Raw genomic sequence first — 18,548 nt, forward strand, 5'->3', positions numbered from 1 at the left:
CAGGAAGACTACAATGGGTGGGTTAGCAGATAGTTAAGTCAAGTTCCCACCTGATAATTATGCAAGACTGAAACCTGCTGGGAATGCCTTAGTGATCTTGTCATATTGACTTCGGATTATTTTTCCCTATCTGCTTTCTGATTTATTGATTGTCAGGCCTGCCATAGCTAGGAAAAACAATGGATTTTCTTTATAAAATTACTGAAGTAGGTTCACCACCCAGGCATTCACAATTAAGCTTAGTAATTCCTCCTCTAAAGGAGGGTCAAGAAAAAACAAAAGTCCTTCTCCTTAGCTGTCAGATTTCTTCCTAAAATATCTTTTCCCCAGTTCACTAGGCTTACCTCATGGGGACTCTATCCCAACCTTGTAGGCTTGAAGGTATCTTCCCTACTAAAGCTCATTTAGAAGGGAAGCTGCTTGCTTCATCACAATTCTCTTTTCTCTCCTTCCCTTCAACCTTTTATCATTCATTGATTGCAGTGACCTCCTTCCTAATTTTACCAGGAAGGAGATCAAAGAGCACTTCTTGCTTCAATGCTGGAACTACTCCAAATCACTTGCCCTAGACAGTAAACTGGCTGTATTCTTGTGTTCATACCCTCATTCCCAAAGAAGGAAGAAGGCACACAAAAGCAGGGAGGTCCAGTCTAGAGCTAGGAGATACAGCCACTAAGTACTGCTCTTCCACTTTTCAGAAATACCACTTGGGGCAGGTAAAGTACTTTGTGTATGTAAAAACAAAGAATCCTAATATTAAGAATCCAAAAAGACCTTCCCATGATTTGCCTTATATACCCTTAAGGCTATTTTCAGAACCACACCTGCCTAAACAATATGAGATTAGAGAATTCCAGGACTAGCAGATTCAGCAGAGAAGGGAGAGGCAGGGGAGAGGTAAAACACACAGGCCCAGTCCACCAGTGGTACCTGGGACTAACAAAGCAAGCTAGAGACCGCAGTCCTAGGTATAGCATATCCTCAAGCTGCACCTGCACAGATGTGAGTGTCACCTTGGTAAGTAAAGAATCCCATAGAATGATACCTAACACATGGAAAGGGGGAAAAGGAAAGGCTTCCAGGTGTCCTGGGGCTTCTAGCTCTCCCTAGGAATGACTTGGGCAGCTACATGGTGCAGTGGATAGAAAGCCAGGCCTGGAGTCAGAAAGATCTAAATTCAAATGACATTGGGCAAGTCACTTTACCCTGTTTGCCTCAGTTCCCTCATCTGTAAAATGAGCTGGAGAAGGAAACGGCAAACCAGTCCAGCATCTTTGCCAAGAAAATCCCAAATGGAGTCACAAAGAGTCAGGCAGGATTGAACAACAAAGGACTGACCTCTGCCAAGTGGGTTATAAGATGAACAAAGATGCTCTTTTCAGGAATAAGTGCCCTGAAGTGGGAAATGACTGTGAGCAAAGGACAAAAAGGTATCAATAAAACATTTCTTAAAAAAAAAAAAGAGTAAATGCCCCTTTCAAACCTTGGGCTCTCCACAGTGACAAAGCAAAGTATTCTCTCTTGAAAAGTAAGGAAAATGGAGTAAAGTTAATAATGTCTTGCACCCACTTCCAGGGTAACCTCATTTTCACTGAAGTTCTCCCAAATACTTTTGAATTGCTCCTATCCATACCTACCCTTGTCCTGGGCTTAAATAACAGAAACTGCAGGTTGCTTTAGACACTAGCTAGGCTCTAGACTGTAGATACTTGCCAACTCATTCCATAAATCACACTATGATATGGTCTGTCTCTGAATAGCAAAGTTGGCTACAGTCCCTTCTATGATAAAAGTGTATAGGGCCAGAAATGAAAAACATATTTTCTTGACCATCACAGCTGATTTCTGTCCCCAAAGTTAAATGGGATCAGAGTTAGTAAAGAGAAGTAGGACAAACACGGAGGGAAATGGGGGAGCCCCAAAGTGGCTACTCCTCTGACAAGATGTCTTTTCTGATGGAATGACAGATGGCTTCCTGCCTGGCCCTTTCAGCACTGCCTTAACATCTGGGGCCATCCACTCACTGGCAGATTTGGTATCAAAGGGAAATGAAATTACATTTATCCTCTGTTCCCTGATGGTGAGCAAGTAGATGGATATTTAGGAATCTCCCAGTGTCCTATCTCAGCAATACAGGTCTAAGGGAATAGGACAAGGATATTTTCCCTCCCTGAAAAAAATCTACGTGGTAGATTTCCTCACATGTAGAGAGAACCAATTTCTTGGTTGTTCGTTAAGGGGATGTTTTTGTTCTCTAATCTCTACCCCCAAGATCATCTTCTATTGTCTCATACTTTCTAGGTCTATCCCTGTTCTTAGCACTCCTTTTCTTTTTCTTCATCAAGTAAATCAGGTGTTACCACTTCCTATCAATGCCACATGTACATATTAACCCTACAAAACTGTACCTATCAAGACAAAATGGCTAAGGATTCAGCTAAAGGAAAGCTGTATCAGGAGATTGGTAGGGGATGGCATCAAATGACCAGGAACACTATTCTTTTCATAAGGCAGGTAGGATTGGGCCTTTGTTTCTGCAGCCAGAGTTTTCCTGCACAGTTGTCTGAGAGTCAAACTCCTGCTTCCATGAGACCAATCTGATGTGGTGGTTTTAGAAAGTTTGAATATTTAAACTCTGCTACCAGACTAACTCCAGCCCCTGCTTGAACTTTCCAAACTAAATCAGCCAGTTGAAAATTGGTCTCCTGTCTAACCAAGGCAAACTCCTCCACATCCTCATCCCTTCACTGTGGAATGAGACTTGAGCCTTTTCCTGGAAAAATAAATCCATTTTTGAATAAAAAATAAATAACAGTCAGCCTTAGGCTGGGGAGAACCGCACCCCCAGAGACCAAAGCTGTTTCCTCAGCGGGCTATGTGTGGGTCAAGGATGATGATTTCAGGTATCACACTGATAGTTCAAGAACACAGCAGAATGGGAAATCTCAAAAGTTCCTTTTGGTCCTAACGGGTTTGGGGATACAGGATTAAATTCTCCACTGCAAAGATCTACTGGCTCCTTATATGGGTTTGATTCCTCTCTTAATTACCTGGAGGCAGAAAGGGGAAAACTAGAACATATTACTATGTTCTGGTGATCACTATGGCCAAGAGGTATTAATATGTGTAACGAAATCTTACAGAATGACTTCCCAGTTAAGACCAGACTACCCCACACCCCCTTCTCCTCCAGGTTTATATGCTAGGTTCTTCCTGGGGTGTAAATGGTCATTAGGAACCCGATAAAGAATACTGAAGGGATTAAAAGTCTATCCTGCAGGTTTATACTGTCTTGGTTGATATCACATCACTCATGCAACTCTCTCCCCCATTCCTGTGGCTGGTTCATCTCCCATTTCAAATTCCATTTCAAATCCAGGTTGAAGACCATCCTGGATGACTAGAAACCATAGAGCCCATCAAAACTAGTTTGAAAGCCTGACAGGGTTTTATTTCAAAAAAACTGCCCCTCTTTCTTGAGCTGAAAGGTGGCTGAGGGTGGCTTCCTTCTTGCTCCCAGGAGCAACATTTGGAAGACCTGGTTTCAGATGCTCTGTGAAACACTCCAACACCAAATCCAACACCAGACCTTCCCATCCCACCCTACTTGTGCCACTGAACTGGCTGAGGCTTTTCAACTTCCACATTTATCTCTTCATATTCTTCCCATGGTTGGAGTTTGGGACCGGGGATCATCACCGTCTGAAAGAACAGAAAGCAGAGTCATCCTTCGCCTTGCCCAAGGCAAATACAAGATGGCATCTCTGGCACCTCTAGCAGTCCTACCTTTGGCCATTATGTCGCCACTTCTCCCCACTAGGTGGAGCCTCACACTGTGGCCTGAGAAATCAAAGCACCTGAAATAGTCTACCCAATTAGGCACCCAGTTATGTTACCTTGGGGATAGGTTCCTTAGAAGGTGCCCAGGCAGGGACAATTTTGCCATGCATTCTCCAGGCCCCATAAGGGTTTGTTAAGTGTCTCTCAAAAACCACATATTCCAACACATCCTTGGGCACATCTTCTTGTCCATACATCAACCGCCCAAACCGGTCATAGACAGCCAGGGTCTATAGGAATTAAAAATTGATCTGTTAGTCCATGGAAAGTTCCTGAAGGAAGTCAGGAGAAATGAGAAGGGAAAACACATAGGGCTAGTTTGGGACAATCTTTCTATCCTGTACAAATTCCATCAACCAACCCAGGATGTCACAACTCAGTAGAAAGGGAGGCTTCCTACCAGTTCTGTCCTATGATGGTGGTGATATAAGGGAAGGCAGTAAATCCAGGGTTCAATCCACTCTAGAACCTTCAGAACCTGCTGCTGTGTGAAGCTGAACAATCTGTACGATGAGGTGATGTGGGAGAAGCAGTCTCCTTACCTGGCGAGTATGCATGCGGACGGTGACCTGGCCATATATGTTGCCCTCGCTCACCATACTTGGGCAACGAACATGAACTACCCTTGGTGGTTCCAGAGACTCCACAAAGCTCCAACGTACTGTCTTAAGTTGGATGTCCCACACCATTTCCTGTTTTTAACAGAAAATTAAATGAGTTGTTTCTCCTTTTGTAGCAGCTGACACTGCCATACTGCCTCCCATTTCCTACAACCCTGTGCCCAACACTGTCCTTTTCAGCCAAGTTTCCTCTTGACTCTCCCATCTTCTTAAGCTCTTCCTTTTCCCACCTCTGAGTCTTTGCTTAAGTTCTGGAATAGCCTCCTGCCACATCTTTCCTCTTACAGTAATAAAAGTTCAAAGTCCACCTCTTCCAGGAAACCTCTCCAGATTGACCCAACCCATTCTTCAAACTGTCAACATATTTGACCCAGCCTCTTATCTCCACATTCTTTCAAAATTTGCTCATCACTACCTATATTCCTACTGATCCCATGATTGCTCTCTGTTTCCCCAACTAACACTCTTAGGCAAAGATTACAACTTTCTTTGACATGCCCCAAAAGTATCTGATTGGTACATAGGACTGTAAGCAATGAGCATTTATGTAAGTGTAAGTTCTAGAGAAGGAAACATATCTATTCTATTATATACTCCAAGTACCCGGTGCACCCAGTCAATTTGTGTCTGACTGTTGCCCAAGATAGCACAATATAGTGATCAAAGGACAGGCATACTAGTCAGAAAGACCTGAATTCAAATCCTGCCTTGGGTATTGACAAGATGTATGACTCTGGAAAAATCACTTAATTTCCTCATCTGTGAAACAGATAATAACAGCATCTATATCACAGAGTTGTTCTGAAGATTAAATGAATTAAAGTGGGAAAAGTATTTTGCAATATAATGTGGGGTGTATGTGTGCTATATAAATGAGAGTTATTAAGAAAAGCTCTTTATGAAGTTGTAAACTCTATATATAAATATATAATATAATTATTTTCTATTATTTAAGTCATTAATGTCTAAACAAAAATTACAAAATGAAAGCTGGTATACCAATTTCCTTGTACCTCCGACAAAGATCTTTTCTAAAAATAAACAAAAACAGAGGTGATGCCTGAAGCCTGCTTGGCCCTAAGCAAGGGAAGGGACCTACCGGGAAGCAGCGCTCAGTTGCCAAGGCATGAAGTCGGTCATGGTCTGAGCTAAAGAAGAAAAGAAGCATGTCACTGGTTTCCGCTTTCTGTGCTCAGGGTTTAGAGTTTTGCAGTGATAAGGATCTGAAACCAACTGAGCTACACAACAAAATATCCTTTAAAAAGCTGAGACCAACAATTTCAAAACACTTTTCACACAAATAAAGTCAGATCTAAATAACTGGAAAAACATCAGTTGCTTGTGGGAAGGCCAAGCTAATATAATAAAAATGACAATTCTACCTATATCAATTTACTTATTCAGTGCCATATCAATCAAACCACCAAAAATTATTTTAAAGAGCTCAAAAAAATAACAAAATTCATCTGGAAGAACAAAAGGTCCAGAATATCAATGGAATTAATGAAAAGAAATGCTAGGGGAGGTGGCTTTGCCATACCAGATCTTAAATTGTATTATAAAGCAGCAATCATCAAAACCACTTGGTACTGGCTAAGAAATGGAGTGGTAGATCAGTGGAATAGGTGAGGTACACAAGACACAGTAGTCAATGACTATAGTAATCTACTATTTGATTAACCCAAAGACCCCAGCTTCTGGGATAAAAACTCACTATTTGACAAAAACTGCTGGGAAAACTGGAAAATAGTATGGAAGAAACTGGGCATAGACCAATATCTTATACCTTATACCAAAATAAAGTCCAAATGGGTACACGATTTAGATATAAAGGCAAATACTAGAAGCAAACTGGGAGAGCAAGGAATAGTTTACCTGTCAGATTTATGGAGAATGGAAGAATTTAGGACCAAACAAGAGACAGAGAACATTATAAAATACAAAATGGATAATTTTTATTACATTAAATCAAAGCGTTTTTGTACAAACAAAGCCAATGCAACCAGAATTAGGAGAAAAGCAGAAAACTGGGCAAGAATTTTTATAACCAGTATCTCTGATAAAGGCCTCATATCTAAAATATATAGAGAACTGAGTCAAATTTATAAAAATACAAATCCTTCCCCAATTGATAAATGGTGGAAGGATATGAAGAGGTAGTTTTCCGAGGAAGAGATTAAACATATCTAGAGTCATATGAAAAAATGCTCTAAATCACTTTTGACTAGAGAAATGCAAATCCAAACTCTTAGGTACCAAATCACATCTGTCAGATTGGCTAACATGACAAAACAGGAAAATTATAAATGCTGGGGAAAACTGGAACACTAATGCATTTTTGGTGGAGTTGTGAACTGATCCAATCATTTTGGAGAGCAATATGGAACTATGCCCAAAGGGCTATAAAAATGTGTATACCTTTGACCCTGCAATACAGTAATAGTAATTAGGGTGGGAATATTTTGTTGTCTTCTCTTTTGGAATGATAAGGTATTCAAGTACCTTTAGTGAGTTTTGCCTTTCAAATGTAATGGCAAGCAAAGTAGACTTTTTGTTATCTTTTGTTCCAGTGCTTCTTAGCACTGAGGTAATCAAGTACCTTTGATGAGTCTTGCCTTGGTTTCTTTGATTGAATCTAGGGTCTTTGATGACCTGCTTAAGAAACAAGAAAGCCTAGTTCACAAGGGTTTGAGTCTCACGGTTGATTACAATGCCCTCTGACTCTGAGAAGGGTATATAAGATCTGAGGTTGGTGTTTTGTTTTGGAGGCTCTCACTCACTGGGAGACTGTCATGTGATTTGACCAGCTAAGACTCTGGGTAGCTGTCACAGAGCCCCCTTGCTTTAAAAAACCCAGATGTTCTTGCTTCTTTCTCTGGTAACCATTTATGTATTGCTTAGGCAGACAGCTAGAAGCCTGTCTGCTGATTTGTATTGTTTTGCTCTGTTTATATAATGTATGCTTGTAATTTCTATTTGTATTCTCTCTGAAGTTCAGGGTGCTGACTCTTTCCCCTGAACTAAGTGAATGATATATGCATGTTTAATTAAAGTGAGAGTATAAACCCCTTAAAGTTGCTTTCCTTAGAAAAGCAGATCAAACCTGTGCTAGCAGCCCTTCTGTGTGCTGGTGTTGTTGGTCTTACACAGCCACAGTAGCAGCAAGCAGCACTGTTGTTACAAATACCACTTCTAGGGCTGTATCCCAAAGAGATCATACAAATAGGAAAAGGACCCACATGTACACAAAAATATTTACAGCAGCTCTTTTTGCGGTGGCCAAGAACTGGAAATTGAAGGGATGCCCATCAATTGGGGAATGGCTGAACAAGTTGTGGTATACGAATGTAATGGAATACTATTGTGCTATGAGAAATGAGCAGGCAGACTACAGAAAAACCTGGAAAGACTTATACGAACTGATGCTGAGTGAGGGGAGCAGAACTAGGAAAACACTGTACATAGTTATAGTCATATTGTGTCATGACTAATTTTGATAGACTTGGATCTTCTCAGCAATGCAAGGTTCTAAGACAACTCCAAAAGGCTCATGACAGAAAATGCTATCCACATTCAGAGAAAGAATTATGAAGTCTGAATGCAGATCGAAGCATACTATTTGTTCTTTCTCTTTTTTGCTTTGTTTCTTCTTTCTCATGGTTCATTCCATTGGTTGTAATTCTTCTTTGCAACATGACTAATATCAAGATATGTTTAATGTAAACGTATATGTAGAGCCTATATCAGATTGCCATGCTGTCTTAGGGAGGGAAGAGAGGAAGAGGAAAGAGGAAGGAACCCAAAAGCTTATGGAACTGAATGCTGTAAACTAAAAATAAATAAATAATTAAAAATAAATAAGCTGAGACTCAAGGGAAGAATGAAAGCTTTGAAATTTCAGGAGCAGAGAAAATTATCTGGCATCATTTTAAGATGTGAGGTTGAGTGAAATGTCTCATGGGGGATTTGTAGTTGATTTCTTCTTAAGAAACATGGCCTGGCATAGTCAATGACATCAGAAGAAATTCATAGATTTCTAGTATGGCTCGGCCTTCTATCCTCTTTAAAGATCTGAAGTTTACTTCTATCTCTATTCCCAATAGCAAATAATGTAGGCCAAACATTTAAAAATGTTTCAGGAGCATTAATCCTATCTCTCTGTTCTTTGGAAATGAATATCATTTTGTTCCTGTTTTCAAAAGCACTACTCTACCAACTTCCACACCAGGTCAATGAATGAGCCAGATCCCAGAGTTTCCTGGGAAGTTTAACAGCAACTGACTGTGCCCCAGGAGAGTCCAGGAATTCCAAAAACCAGCGGTTCCCTAACTCAGGCAGAAGAATTTGTGGTACACAGAGAACCCTGCAACAAAGTATACAAGATGTAGACCCCTCTCTGACTCACATGTTGAGGCACTGATGAGCTTCAACAAAGATCTGCTGAGCTTTTTCTGGGAAGGTCTTGATTTGGAAATCAGCATCGTATTCTCTCACTTTCCGAATTCTGGGGAAAAAAAAAAGCATGAAAACAATTTCAAAAGATACCATGCAAAATGCAGGGAAAAAAATGTTTTTAATAGCTGTTATTTAAATAACACTTTACACACATGATCTCATTAGAATTTCACAACAACCTCATGAGACATGTGACTGTATAGGTATAATTACTCCTATTTTCCAGATGAGGAAACAGAGACTAAGAAATTTTAGGTGATTTGCTCAAGATCACATAGTGGTAAGCATCCGAGGTAGGACTGAACTCTAATTCTTGCTGATTCCAAAGCAACTCTCTATCCACCATGCAATCTTGCCTCTAAAAGATAGACAAGCAGATCTCCATTATCACAAGCCTACTCAAACCCTGAGACAACCTGCGTTCCAGGTACAATCTGCACGATGGTAAAGCAAATTCAGTCCTATCACAGTAGCCCAGCCTTTACTGCAGAGGGCTCTTTTTTAGTAATGTGGTTCTCAAGCTTTTCCTCAGTGGTAGAAGTCTTCAGTTTAAGCAAAACTGTGATAGAACCCTTGTAGTAAAATCCTCTAAAATTATTATTTTAATGAGTATTAGCAAACAACAAAGTTTAAAACAACTTGGGGTGTTTCAGGATTTCTTGCAGCACAGTTTGAGAAATATTGACCTAACAGAAAGATCACCAGCCTGGGAATTAGCAAACCTGGGTTCTGGTTCCAGCTCTGCCACTAACTGGGCGAACCCTAACAAGTAACATCAGCTCCATGAGCCTCAATTTCCCTTTCTACAAAATGAGAGTGTTGAACTAGGCAGTCATTAAAATCCCTTCTGGTTCTAAGAGGATGATCCCAAGTCTAGATGAAGAAACACTAAGAAGGTTGAGATGCCAAGAGTAAGAGCATATGACATTGCTTTCTATTAACTTCCTAAACTGGTTTCCAAGTGCTTCTTTTAGATGATGAGAGGTTTGCCTAATCCAAATCATAAGGAACTAAGGATGCCCCCTTTGGGAATAAAATACCTGACTGCTAAGGCAGGAAGCTGTGTCCAGGTTAAACCCTAAGAGCTCACACACTTACGCCAACTGTGAGGCCATGCTCTGCTTTAGCTTCTCTGTCTTCTGCTTCAGGCCAGCCTTGGAGAGGGATGAGAGGCGAGCGTCCCCCTCAGGAGGAACATAAGCATCAAAAATCCCAGCTGTGAAGGGAGGGAAGAAAGAGGATGTGATGGTGAGGAGATAGGAGGAAAGTGCCAAGAGGCCATAAAAATCGGGAGTTACTATGTTAAAGAGGCTAATGAAACAATGTGAATTTAAGTCAGATTCTGTGCACTTCCAAAGAGGCAGTAAGATCAAGAGGCAGTATGTTCTTTGGGGAAAGAGCCTTAGGCTGGGTATCAGGAGGACTGAGCTGAGGTCTCGGTTCTTACACTGTGACCTTGGGCACATCACTTCACTTTTCTGGCCCTCAGTTTCTGGAAAAAGGTGAATTTTATTCCCACTCCTTTCTGCTACCCAAAAATAGGGTGAAAAGAATCAAGGTAAAAGATAGAAAAGTGCTTAGGAAATAGGGCTTTATGTAAATGCTATAATGCTTGAAGGCTGAACCGATCTCAGCCTTACTCATCCCAACTGAAGAGTCTCCACTTCCAAGGAGATCACGGGTGTCAGATGTGGTTGGTAGTCTGAGTCCCAGGATCCTGGCTCCCCACCTGTGCAGGCCAAATGAATGGGACGCTCAAGACGTTCTTTGGGGATGACAATCCCTGCTGCACGAGCATGTTCCTGAAACTCCTTCTCAGTTTTGTATTTAGGCTCATAAACAGGGGGTGTGAAGCGCTTCTTGGTCCTCACTGGGATCACAGTAATGGGTTGGGTTACTCGGGCTGGACAGAATGGGACTTTTAAACTCTAGGAGCAGACAAAAAAAAAAAAGACATGCTTTATCCCCTTGAAAAAAACTCTGCCTCTTGAACACCTATGAGTTAGTATAAGAAGCATTCCCTGAGTTTTCACTATGGGTAGACATCATGGTGCCAAATAAATAGAGGGAAGCTTTACCATAGGGAAGCTCACAGTTTAATGGCGGTATTCCACACATATCTTCATCTGTTTCATTTCAGACTAGCACAATTACGCATTCTGTCATCAAGGCATAGGTGTGACCATGCCATTGTCCTGCTCAAACACCTTGAGAGCTCTCTATTGCCGAAAGAATAAAATATATTCTCTTTAACCTAGAATTAAAGCTCTTTGAAGTCTGGCTCCAACCTGCCTTTTTCTGTATTATTTTACACTATTCCCCTTTACTTCTTCTCCTGTCTACCTTCTCCAATTTATCCTCTATACTGCCACCCAAATGATATGATGTTCCTTAAGCACAAGTCTGACCATGTCACTCTCCTGCTCAAGAAACCACAGTGGCTCCCCAAAGCCCCTAGGACAAAATACAAAACCCTCAGTTTGTCAATTTAAAGCCTGACTCTAGCCTACTTTTCTGGGCTGATTACCCATTACTCCTCCCACTGTCTTCCATCTTCTCACCAGTAGTTTTGCTACCTGATGTCCATCCACAGCTCTAAGACTACCACCCCCTTTCCAATTCTAGAACCATAATCAAGTTGACACTGTCATTCAGATTGGAAAGAAAAATGTGTCAATCTACTTTCCATTAAGCTCTGCTTACCCACTCTGTAACTTGCTGAAGAAAAATATCCCTCTCTGCCCGCCTCTCTTCTTTATAAGTAGTAATTCCACAAGTAAAGAGACTGTCTTTGACACTAGCCTCCTAGATGTACCATAAACAAGACACTTCATCTCTCAACTTTGGAAATTTTCTCTGGTTGTCCCCCATGTCAGGAATGCCCTCCCTCCTCCATTTTGCCTACTGAACCCTACTTACCTCTCTAGTTTCCTTTAAGTCCTAACTAAAATCTCATCTTTTACTGGAAGCTTTCCCTAACTGCTTTTAATATAGTGCCTTCCCTCTGTTAACTTCTTCCTATTTGTCCTGTTTGCTTTGCACATATTTGTTTGCATGTTGTCTCTCCCATTAGATTGTAAGCTCCTTAAGGGCAGGGACTATCTTTGGTCTCTTTGTGTCCCCAGCATTCAGCCAGTGCCTGCTTGCTTAATAAACATTTACTGATTGTATTGCCAAGGCTTAGCACAGTACTCAATATGTAATAAGTGCTTAATAATTTTAAAAATTCATTCACACACTATATATTTCAGCAAAATTGACCTTGCTTTTCCCTATACATGACAGTTGTCTGCAGTGCTCTCCTCCTAACCTCAGCCTATTGGAACCCTTAGTCTTTGTCAAGGATAAGTTCAAGAACCACTTCTTTCAATGGCCTTTGGTAAGCAACAAGCATTTATTGTCTGCCATGGGCCAGGCATTGTGCTAAGTTGGGGGACCCAAGTAAAAAAATGAGACAGACCCTGCCCTCTAACAGCTTTTTTTTTCCTCTTTTTTTGCATTTGGGTCCCCAGGCTTAGCACAATGCCTGGCCCATGGCAAACTCTTAATAAATGCTTGTTATCTACCAAATTGGGCTACTAGTTTTTAAAAATCATCCAGTTCTACTGCCTCAGCATATTTGTCCAGTCTGTTTATTGTGCCTGGCATTCACTCCCACATCCCCACCTTTTAAAAATTCTTCCTTTAAGATCCAGTTCAAGTATTGCTTCCTCCACAGTCACACCTAATCTCTCCAAATGAAAGTTCAAGTTTCCCTAGAGCATTCTGTCTGTATCTTTCCTAAGGTATTTTGCAGGGTTTTCTTTTTTCCACCTACCATATTTTACCTTGTATCACATTTACTCGTGTACATCCTGTCAGTTCATCCTTATACTGGGAGGACCTAGCACAGTGAAAAAGCAGACGCTGAATACTGTTTGTGGAACTTAAGTGAATACTTTCAGCTGAAAAACCTTCCTCTCTTGGGTGCCCCCCCAAAAATAACACAGTGAGCATACATTCTGTTTCTTTGCTTTTGCCAACAGTCTCTACAAAGGTGAATTTTCAGCTGTGTTATTGATCAAGCTGGAAGAGACCTCATAGGACGCTTAGACAGTTATTCCACATGCTCTGATGAAGCCTATCCCCAGCCTATCTGCCTGCCCAAGGTGACATGAGGACCAAACCAATTCAAACTCAATTCTAACTGAAGAAACAAAAGTATACAAAATATATACAAAGTTAGATAGAAGGTAATTTAGAACTGGAGGGTGGTGGGATCCAAAAAGGCAAGAGGGAGAAGGTGGCCCCTAACCTGGGCTCTGAGAGGAGCCAGGGTTTCTAAGAACCTTGCACTAGTAAGAAGAGAGGGCATTACTGGCATGAAGGACAGCTTGTACAAAGGGAGAGAGAAGGGAGATGGAATTTGATGTATAAGGAACAGCAAGGACAGCTTGGCTGGATCACAGAAAGTATGAAATGGAGTCATGTTTGCATTCTAATCATGGAAAGGTAGGTTGTAGTCAGGTTGTTAAGGTCGTTAAATGGCAAATGGAGGAGTTTGTAGTCCAACCCCCTTATTTTATAAAGGAAGAAGGTGAGACCCCAAAAGATTACATAATTTGACTTCTGGCTCTGCACAGTAGGAATTATGAGCATCCCATTAGCTTGGGAACCCAAAAAGGGTGTGAGGTTACATTAGAGCCATGGGGTTTGCTTAAGCCACAGCCCTGAGGAATTCTGGTTTCCTTACTTCCCTCTATTTTGAAGCGAGGGGTTTGGGAGGATGAGGAAGAGGGCAAAAGTTCAAATGCTGCCAAGTGCCAGGAGGCAGGCAATCCATCCTAGCTTAGGGTAGCAGCAGGGTGCCCAAATGGAGAGAGAGAGAAGGTAGCATGTAACTCAGGGTCAACCTCCTGCTACTCAACCATCATTTCTGCTCACCAAACACTTCAGGACCCTGAGCCCCAAAGCCTGGGGAATAGCATTCCTCCTATCTGTACACCCTGTCTCCTGCCCAATGGCAGAAGCCTTCATTGATGGGAGGCTATTAACAAAGAGAGACAAACAGAATATACACTCAGTATATGATTACTGAGGGGATACCAAATAGAGGGATTTTTTAGTACCTTGTGACCATCCCACCTCTACCATTACCACCTGCCTACTAACTGCCCACCTTAAGCAGGTAGACCTAAGAGTATCAGAAATAGCAGTCTCTCCCAATCACTCAAGGAAACAACTCCTGTGGGAATGAATGCCTCTGAACTCATGCAGGGGCTTCAGCCCCTGCCTCCTCAACAACCACAACTACTGGAAATAAAGTTCTCATCCCCAAAGTCCTTGCACTATCAAATGGTTCAACATGGTCTTCCAATGAAATGTCAGTAAAGAAGGACAGCTCTGATCACATCACCCCCTCAATTCAATCAACTCCAGAATCAAACACAAAAATCCCTTCGGCTTTCAAAGCCTTTCATATTCCAGAACTTCTCCTACCTTTCCAATCTTCTTACACCGTACTCCCTTCCACTTATTCCCACCTCCTTGCTGTTCCTGGAATAAGACACTCCATCTCCCAGCTCTCTGCATTTTCATTGGCTGTCTCCCAAGCCTGGAATTCTCTCCTTCCTCATCTCCACCTCCTGGCTTCCTTCGAGTCTCGGCTAAAATCCCACCAAAATTCTGCAACAAGCTTTTCCCTAACCCCTGGACGCTGGTGCCTTCCACGTGAGCTCACCTCCTGTTTACCTCGTATACTTCCTTTGCACCTAGCCGTCGGCATGCTGTCTCTCCCCATCAGACTGTGAGCTCCTTGAGGAGCCCGTTTTTGCCTTTATATCCCTGGCCTGTGGTAGGCACTCAATAAATGCTTGTGGCCTAAAGAAGAAATATTACCAATTGCTTTGCCGAGACACCTTGAGGACCATCGGGCTTGCAGCTAGAATCTCTCCTAAGTGTGTTGTCTCATATTAGAATAGAAAGCAGGGCATGTCTTGCTTTTGCATCTGCATCCTCAGCGCTAAGAATATCGTCAGCGTTTAATAAATGCTCATTCATTAGTTCTACGGTTCGGCCTCGGAGCCTCAGGCCGACCCAGATAGACGAGGGGAGAGTAAGCCACCCCGCTTCTCCCCAGCTAGGTCTCGCCTGGATGTCACCGCAGGGGTCGACACCACCCGGTCTCTCCTTCCTCCTCGTCCCCAATCCCCGCGGCTACCCACCTGGCGAGAACACCAGCCCAAAGCCCGGGGCAGGGACAATACCCCCTGCCTCACGGGCGCCGCCATGCTGTACGCGCGGGGGCCGCCGGGAAGGTGGGAGACCTCAGGGAGGGCGGGGGAGCGAGGGAGCGAGCGAGTGCGCGCAGGGATGAGGGGGTGGGGCCTAGCCGGGGAGTGGAATTTTCCAGGGCTCGCGGCCAGTCTCATTCTCTCCCTTTCCCCCTTCCCTCCCTAACTAGGGGCAGAGAGTCCTCGGGCTCGCGCACGGGGGTGCCACGCGCCTGGGACCTGGCCGGGGGATGGGGAGGGGGAAGGGTGGAGAAGGAGGAGGGAGGCGAGTCTGCGCTTGCGCCTGCGTGCTCCGCTCTTTCTAAGTAGTCCCGGTGCTTGGCACTTGGAGGGGGGCTGCTGCGCCCAGCTCCTTCTCCTCGCCGCGTATACAGGGAGCGCCCCGAGCCCTGGCAGACACTCCACCCTCCCCTTGCCAGTGACTGTAGGGTGTATGTAGGGCACCATGACCCCTAGAAGGGCAGAGAGTGGGGGATGGGGGCAGAAGGGGAAAGCCTTCATTGACTGGGGGCCAGATTTCTTGGGTTCTGAGGCCTAGCCCTGACCCTAACACGTAGGGTGACCTCGACCCCGGTCATTCCTCTTCCGTAGGTTTCAGGTTCCTCACCTGTAACCAATCAAGGAGAAGAAAATGCCTTCTCCTCTACCATCAAATGTTGGGCATGAGTGAGGTCATGTTTCTTACAGGTAAGTGCTTTGAGGTCTTTTAAAAGAAAGGAGATAAAGTTAGGAAAAGGAGCACTCTTGTATATTTATTCAAAGATCGTTTGTTGAGCCCTGGGCTTGACCTTGGGGGTGATTAATGAGACATAATAGCCCCCATGAGCAAGCCTCCCAACTGACAGAATCTACCCTCCTATGTAGCAGACACATCAAATTCCCTAGCCTCATTTGCTCTGTTCTGTCCATTCTTTCCCTCAAATGGCTTACTTGGAGCCATTCCTTCATTCCCACATCTACAGATGTTGAGGCCTACGTTGATTGATTCTCCCCACCTCTAGCCTGCCTCCCCTACCACCTTTTGATGTTGTTGGGTGAATGAAAACTCATTTTAAGTGTAAACCTAGAGAAAACCGAATTAGGAAAATCTATCTTAGTAAATAGTAATCCAAATATTTATTTTAGTAATATTTAATAATCCAAATATTTATTTTTAAAAAACTTGCTATGTATAAAGCCCTTTACTAGGCTCTAGGGATGCAGAGATTAAAAACAGGCAATGCCTTCTTCCCTCAAGGAACTTTTTTTGGGTATCTTTTAAAATGGAGCTAAATGGCGCATTGGACAGAGCACTGGCCCTTGATCCAGGACTTGGTAGCTGTGTGATCCTGGGCAAGTCACTTAACCCTATTTCCTTTAGTCTCTTCTGTAAAATGAACTGGAGAAGGAAATGGCAAACCACTCCAGTATCTTTGCCAAGAAAACCCCAAGTGGTGTCATGAAGAGTCAGACAGAATGAACATCATCATCTTCTAAAATCCATTAGAAGTAAATCTTGAATAATCCTCATTGTACAGTCCTGCTTGGGTGTCTGTATGGGAAATAGAGGGTTGTTAATGAGAGCAGAGTAGATTCTATTGAGAAACTATCACTTTTGATGATGTTTCCTAAAATATGTTTCAGTTTACATTTCAGGGAAGTTTTTAGGCAAGAGGATTCTTGGTAGTATGAGTAAGAGAAAAAGGAAGGAAGGAAGGCTAGTTGTGTAACTAGGTGAAGAAAGAAACACATAGCAGGAACAGCCTTGAAATATGAGGCCTAACACATATTAGGCACCTAATGAGTATTCAACAAACTGGAAAGACTGAAGCAGAGTGTCAAAGATGAGTTGTCTGTTCCCAGACATAGGTAGAAGAAATATGTAGGGTCCTTTGTTGAGGCTATCAGTGAGCCTCAACCTGGTTGATTCTCTCTACCAGGAGCAGCAGCAGATGTCTGTATCTTTGTCCCTTTTTAGTAGGGAAGCACCTTTTAACAGTGACTTGAACCACGAGGTACTTTACTTCCTGGCCTTACATCATGATGATGTATGCCCAGTTGAATTTGAGGAGGGAATCCTTCCTTAAAAATCAGGAGGCTTTGATATTAAATGACATGTAGTTTGAAAGTAATAGGCTTGCATTGTGTATACATTATATCTCCTTTCTTGGGCACTTAAAGCTGATGTGATCTCAAGGAAATAGAGGAAAATGGAGGGATAGGTGACCTTTCCAAAGGTTATTCAGAGGACTTCAGGAATTTATTTTCTAGGCGATATTCTCTACCAACCTTTAGCTGTTCTACAGTAAACCTTGTTAGCATCATCATCCCATTCATTGGCAGTTTCACCTGCCCACCAGTTCTCAAGGCATTACCTTCCCTAACCTCAGAGATCTGGTGCCTTTGTCAGGTGATTTGCTACCACCAAGCAGTTGCTTGCTAGCCATCTGGAAGTACTGAAAGGAATGTGTTATATTCAGAATGTGCTTTTGCCCTCCGGGCTAGACGTAGGTGGTTACCTGTCTCTTGACCAGTATAAAGTTGCCTCTCTCAGCGTGGCAGCTCATATCCTGGCAGTGATCTGGAAATCATTCTGAAGTCCCTGTGGTTCTCTTTCTCCTGAGGCCTCAAGGGTGGGACTCTGATACTACCCCTAGTGTTGTTTGTCTAAGCTCTTTGAGTCTGAAAGCCAAGACTCTTCTGGGATCTGCTTTCCTGCTGCTAACCTCTCCACCCTTTGCTGCTCCTAGAGCCTTGGGGTGGACTTGATCCTCCCATTCAAGTTTGGTTAAGATTTTCCAGTAGCATGTTCAGGACTAGATTAAACTTTATAAGGGCAGGGAGAATGTTTTACCTAAACTTTGTAGCTTCTATAGTGATTAGTGGTAACAAAATAATCAATCAGCAAGCTATTTAGGTACCTACTATGCGTCTGGCACAGTTAATAGCTGGGGGCATAAAAACACAGGGACAAAGACACTGCCTTATGTTTGTAGAATGAATATATGAGGAGATATCTTCCTTCCCTTTTTCACCAGATGGGTCCCAGGTGTCCAGGGTTAATCCTTTCCTTGCCTTCAGCCCCATACCTCCCTCCTCTCTCTCCACTTTCACCCCAGCTAGTAAATCTAACAGTAATCCTAAAAGGGAATTTCAGGCTATTTGTGACTCTCTCCCCCATGATAAGAGAGAGGGGGGCAAAGCTTACAGATCAGAGTAATCTGCTTGCAACCCACTTCCATTCTTGAGGATTACCACTGAAAGGGGAGGGAGGACTGGAATAAATCTGACACCTTCGGGTTGAGAGAGAAAGGACAGCCAAAAGTCTTTGGACTGTGGAACATGGAGTTCTCACAGACCTAGGCACTATATTTTCTCATAC

The 18,548-nt window shown here is 42.9% G+C and overlaps 1 protein-coding gene across 1 annotated transcript; it reads right to left on the minus strand.

The window, feature by feature from the left end:
- Positions 1-3,426: 3,426 nt before the first annotated feature.
- Positions 3,427-15,215, minus strand: MRPL45 (mitochondrial ribosomal protein L45). The gene is made up of 8 exons (XM_036753714.1): positions 15,119-15,215; positions 10,645-10,843; positions 10,014-10,131; positions 8,866-8,964; positions 5,560-5,608; positions 4,383-4,532; positions 3,897-4,070; positions 3,427-3,702 (listed from the first exon to the last, which is right to left on the minus strand). Exons 1-8 carry the CDS (start codon positions 15,182-15,184, stop codon positions 3,604-3,606), a joined length of 954 nt encoding a protein of 317 aa, XP_036609609.1. The 5' UTR covers positions 15,185-15,215; the 3' UTR covers positions 3,427-3,603.
- Between the last annotated feature and the right edge of the window lie 3,333 nt (positions 15,216-18,548).

This window comes from Trichosurus vulpecula, chromosome 4 (genome assembly GCF_011100635.1).
Source record: "Trichosurus vulpecula isolate mTriVul1 chromosome 4, mTriVul1.pri, whole genome shotgun sequence".
NCBI classification, from domain to species: domain Eukaryota; kingdom Metazoa; phylum Chordata; class Mammalia; order Diprotodontia; family Phalangeridae; genus Trichosurus; species Trichosurus vulpecula.

Excerpts from the sequence above, each read along its gene's own strand:
- MRPL45 (XM_036753714.1), bottom strand. The coding sequence starts at position 15,184 with ATGGCGGCGCCCGTGAGGCAGGGGGTATTGTCCCTGCCCCGGGCTTTG. Across the intron at positions 4,533-5,559 it reads CAACTGAGCGCTGCTTCCCG|GAAATGGTGTGGGACATCCA; the intron begins GTAGGTCCCTTC and ends TGTTAAAAACAG. Across the intron at positions 3,703-3,896 it reads CTAAGGAACCTATCCCCAAG|ACGGTGATGATCCCCGGTCC; the intron begins GTAACATAACTG and ends CTGTTCTTTCAG.